We start from the raw sequence: 5,235 nt of genomic DNA on the forward strand, positions 1-5,235 counted from the left end.
AAATTTAGAAAATTTATAATATTTCATTCCTGGACTTATCTCTTTAAACATTACTAAAGTTTTCTTATCATTTTCTAAACATATTTCTCTCATATCTTCTGCACACCGTTCGAACGAACCGTATAATCCATTACATACTTCGTTAATTCCTCCATCCTCCCCAACAATTATAAAACCGTATTTTCCTTCTCCTTTCCAAATATCTTTGACTTTGAAATAGCGGAGGATAAATGGAAAATTATCGGGAACATCGAACGAGAAATTTTTTACCGCAGAAACGCAAGCGTCCAAAGTACGGTACAGAATTGAAGAAGATGAGTATATTTTATAGTCTCCGTAAGTAACCAGAAAACCGTACATCCCCATGATTACAGCTTAAATATAAAACTAATTCTCTTTAAAAAAGTAACTTATATAAAATACTAACCAATCACATCTTCGTTAAAAACTAACAGCCAATCATATTTTTCTTTAAGACCAAATCGTTTTTTAAAAAAACTCACTCAAAGTTGTAATATAGAGGGCGCGAGTTTCGATGTTGTGTTATCAATTTTTTATATTAAATTCTTATACAAATTAAAATATAATCTATACTGTATTGGTCTTTATTTCGATATAATTCAAAAAAATTTTTTAATATTTTAAAAAAAAAAAATTTATTTACGAAAAAAATTTTTTTATATTAAATTTATATACTAATTAATTTTTTGTAATCCAAAATGTATCATTTCTATACTACTACTGTATATTGTACATTACATTTGATATTAATCACTGTTTGTAACTTCTGTTATCTTCTGTAACTTCTGATATCTTCTGTTAAGCTTGAAGAAGTCTAGTATTAGATGAAGTACAGGCATTACTAATCAATTGCAGGGTTACCTTTGAAAAAAGAAGTTTGAGAAATAGTAGTTGCCAAAATAGAGACTTTATGGGAAATAAAGGATTAGACAAAAAAAGGATAACTACAAAATTGAATATAGGCTATATTTGATAATAAAAAATTTGATTTTATGTCAAAAATACTGCACTTTAACAGGAAGAATTATATTGTTATACTGTTCTTCCTCCCTCATTTTATAAACTGCAAGAAATTTTAAAAGCATAAAACTGTTTAAAATTAACTGAGAAATATCAAAACTTTTAAAAAAAGTTGAATCAAAGCCTGGATTGGTTTGCTTTTTAAATTTTTCAAATTTCTTTAAGCAAGAATTGGAAGCATTGTTAATGCTAAATGAAGTTTAATGTTGTACTGCTAGATCAATGTTTATATAATCTGTACTGTCTTATATCATCAGTAATAATAAATAAAAAGAATGTCATTTTTGGCATTTAGTTACTGTTTAATTTTTAAATACATTATAATTTACTGGTATTTAAAATATTAAGTAATAATACACACATGGACAAATGCAGCTCTTTTTGAGTTGCATGCAGCTCTTGCTGAAAGTGCTAATTTCTGCTTTTTATTATTATTACAATTTTATTTCCACAATTTTGTGAAAATATGTTTATTAAAAAAATTCAATATTTGTTTTATATTATATAATAAAATTGCGATACAGAACTGCAGTACAGAATAAAAAGAACAGAATTTGGCTCTCATGCATTTTGAAAAATCTACATTTTGGTTCCCACTGAACTCTTGCTTGCCCATCCCTGTTATAATACTTTATTAAAAATTTTCATGATTTCATCAATTTTTTCATAGAAATCATGTTATTTCAAAACTGCAGTTAACAAGTGATTCCTGTCCTTAGATGAAAGATAAATCATATAATTTATTGTTATAGTAACATGTAGATTTACTTATGTGTAAAGTTGTTATACCTATATAAATTTTATAAAAATCTTTTTTTTTTTTTTTTTTCAGGACAGCAGTTTTTACAGAACAGAACTCAGGATGAGCAAGTTGAAAAAATTCAAAATCATTATTGCATTTAGTTCCATCATTATCATTGCTTGTTATATTTATTTGTACTCTATTAGTAGTTCAAACATAAAAATTCAATCTCACTATGTTTGCTCAAGTTTTGATCATTCATTACTATATAATAATAGAACTTTATTAAATAATCATATTTTAAGAAAGTTTCCCAGCAATAGTTCATACGAATTTAAAAGTGAAGGAGGTTGGATAAAAGTTTTTCCTCATTTTTTCATATATTCTGCTTACAGTGATAATTGCCAATATATAAAAAATGGTAATACTCAGCCTTGCATAAAGATAATTTCTGTAGTTCTTAGCGGTCTTACATTATTGAAGGAATATAATCCAAAGCCTTCTTGTTATATTAAAAATGAAAAAAACGTTATTTTGAAAACCGGAGTAATAACTTATACAGAAATTCCAGAAAGTCATGAAAGATGCTATGTTGCTGCTTTTATAGACTGTCCATTACTTAAAGACAACTATTCTTATCCACTATGGATATCAATTGGTCATTCATCAAAAGACTTAAAATGGATCCCAGTCCAGAATTATCCCAGCTCCAATAAAAAAAACTTGGCAGTTTGCATAAGACCACTATATGGTCCTTTTAATCAGTCTGTTTCTCTTATTGAATTTGTCAACTATTATTATGCTGCAGGAGTTGATCATTTTTATTTTTATATTCAAGATATAGTTCCTGAAATTTATCAATTATTTAAATTTATGCTCAATGAAGGAAAAATTAGTATCAGTTTGTTAAACTGGAATATAGAGCTTGATAGTGAACTGATACATGAAAGTGGCCAACTAGCACATATCCAAGACTGTATCCTAAGAAGTCGAAATAATTTCAGATATGTCATTCTAGTTGATTTAGATGAATTTATAGTTCCACACTATCAAGACAACTTGAAAGAAATGTTATATAATTTAGATGCAAAATATAAAAATGTTGGTAGTTATGTATTTCCAATGGCATTTTTTTGTGATGAATATATATTTCAGGAACATAAATCATTTGCAAATTTTCCATTTATTACATTAAGTAATTTTATTCGTCAGAAGACACTTTGGTATTATCACGAACGCTCTAAGACTATTGTAAATCCCGCTGTTGTAAAGATAGGAGGTATACATTTTGTCTGGAAACATTTTGATAATTATAAAGAAGTAAGGATTTCTGGTGATATTGCTCTACTTCATCATTATCGTTCTTGCTGTGGAATGCAACAAACTTGGATATTTCATTTAAAATCTTTTCATGTTTTGTCTGATAAAACATTGAAGGACAAGTCTATGCTGAAATTTCAAGAAAAAATGCTCAATAGTTTAATAATGAAAGCATTATATAAGCTAATTTTATGAAATTTTGCATGCTTGTTTTGTAAATAACTTTTTCAATGAATACAGTTTTTGAGCCAAATTTAAAGTACAATATTGAATCAAATTTTAAATGATTAATTTGTATATAATTTTAAAATATTCAAATATATATTTATTCTATAAATTACTGTAAATAAAAATTCAAAACCAATTGAGATATTTTATTTAAATACTTTTTAATGAACCGTTTATTACACTTCCTGTTCTTTAAGGCAAAAACATTATAAAATCAAGCAAAAGTTTAAAAGAAAATTATTCGTAATTATAATTTAATAATCTAATCAATCCAACTGAGAACAAAAAGCTCTTGCAAAAATTGGTGCTGAGATTGGGTTTAATTCAAAATTCCCTTGACAAGAAAATGCTTCCTCTGAATATGAAATATCAAAACTGAATAATGTGAATTACTGTATCTTCATATTATGATAATATCATGTTGCCTTATAAACAAAGAATTTATTGTAATTTCTTCTTGATATAAATGATCATATTTATCAAAATAATTAAATTGCTTAAATCTATTTTAAATGAATTTTCTTGGATTTTTTATCTTGTAAGCTTTAAAGTGAAATATAATGTTTAATTAAATAAACTAAGAACAAAATAAATAAGACTTTTTTAATTTGTTAATAACCTATTAACTAACTATAGTCTTGCAGAGGTCACAGTGTTTGATAGATAAAATAACAAAAAAATTGTTTTTAAATTGTCAAAAGTTTAGGCTAAATTAAAAAAATTTGTATTTCTAATCAATGTTAAAATTTTCAAAGCATGAGAAAAATATTAATTTATAACACAGTTTAATAAAAAGTAGAAAACTAAATTGAAGTGAAACCTTGAATAAGTGATTTACAAACAATATTCTCAGTTTATGAACCTTTTTAATTCCTACACTGAGAATTTGATCATATGCATTAATATGCTAATATATTACCATGATTACTTATCACCAGAAATTTTTTGTTTAGTATCAAAATTTTCTGCACATTCTTCCATTATATCATTTTCATTTTAACAGCTGTCTCATTTTCAGACTCTAATCAAATTTTTATCATCTGACTCAAGTAATATCAGCTGTAATTCTTCAATGTTCTTCTCATTGTCAATTTGATATGCAATATTTTCCATTTTCAGACAGGAAGCCCAAAACCATCTTAAAAAATAACAGTATACTCTAATAGGTTGTAGTAGTTCTCAGATACAAATTAAGGGAGTGTTGAGAAAAATGTGCAGTTTCACCCAACAAAAAGGAACTGACGAAGCAATACTAGTTAATTGAATACTACCAGTTTCTCAAGAGTATCTACTCAAAGTTGCCAGATATCATTTCAAAACAAAAATATTTAAAAATTATTCTGGATGTATTATGAGACGTTAGTAGACATTTAATCATATTTTTAATTTATTTTAATTTAAAATATATCTCTCCACTTCAAATTAGTAGTGTCTTGCCCCTGTATATCATACTTTTCCTTTAACAACAGAGTCGTGCAGGTCATCTAATACTTTTCGGGAAAATTTTTGAATTGAAATAACATGACTTCCGGTTTGCATCGGAGATTCGTATATAGTTAATCGGAGTTTCTTAATTTCTTGTCTCATATTTCATCTAACTCTATTCTCGAGGAAAGACGGATGACAGTAAGAATTTATATGTTACAATTTTTTCAAATTGCAACATAATAAGCAAAACTAATTTTAACACTTGAAAGAATAGAGCACACAGAGCCCAGTATGATTTTAATATAATTTTTAGTCTGTAAAAATTGTCCAGAAAACGAGAATGAAACTAATGTACGTAATTCGAAACAACTTGTACAAGTCGACCCCCTATAATACTTGTTTATTCCGTTTTATATGAATTCCATGTTGTACGAGTCATTTAGATTTTACAAATACAGTACGTGAGCCGTTTACAG

The 5,235-nt window shown here is 26.5% G+C and overlaps 1 protein-coding gene across 1 annotated transcript in view; it reads left to right on the forward strand.

Moving 5' to 3' along the window:
- LOC111612621 (beta-1,4-galactosyltransferase galt-1-like) overlaps positions 1 to 3,858 on the forward strand; it is a 19,590-nt gene extending 15,732 nt beyond the window's left edge. The window contains exon 2 of the mRNA XM_023353863.1: positions 1,874 to 3,858. Within this exon, the coding sequence (XP_023209631.1) occupies positions 1,904 to 3,298 (1,395 nt within the window). The 5' untranslated portion in view covers positions 1,874 to 1,903 and the 3' untranslated portion in view covers positions 3,299 to 3,858. The remainder of the gene's footprint in view (positions 1 to 1,873) is intronic.
- The last annotated feature ends 1,377 nt before the right edge of the window (positions 3,859 to 5,235 follow it).

This window comes from Centruroides sculpturatus, unplaced genomic scaffold (genome assembly GCF_000671375.1).
Source record: "Centruroides sculpturatus isolate CEXI.00-Female unplaced genomic scaffold, Cexi_2.0 scaffold3, whole genome shotgun sequence".
Taxonomy (NCBI): Eukaryota; Metazoa; Arthropoda; class Arachnida; order Scorpiones; family Buthidae; genus Centruroides; species Centruroides sculpturatus.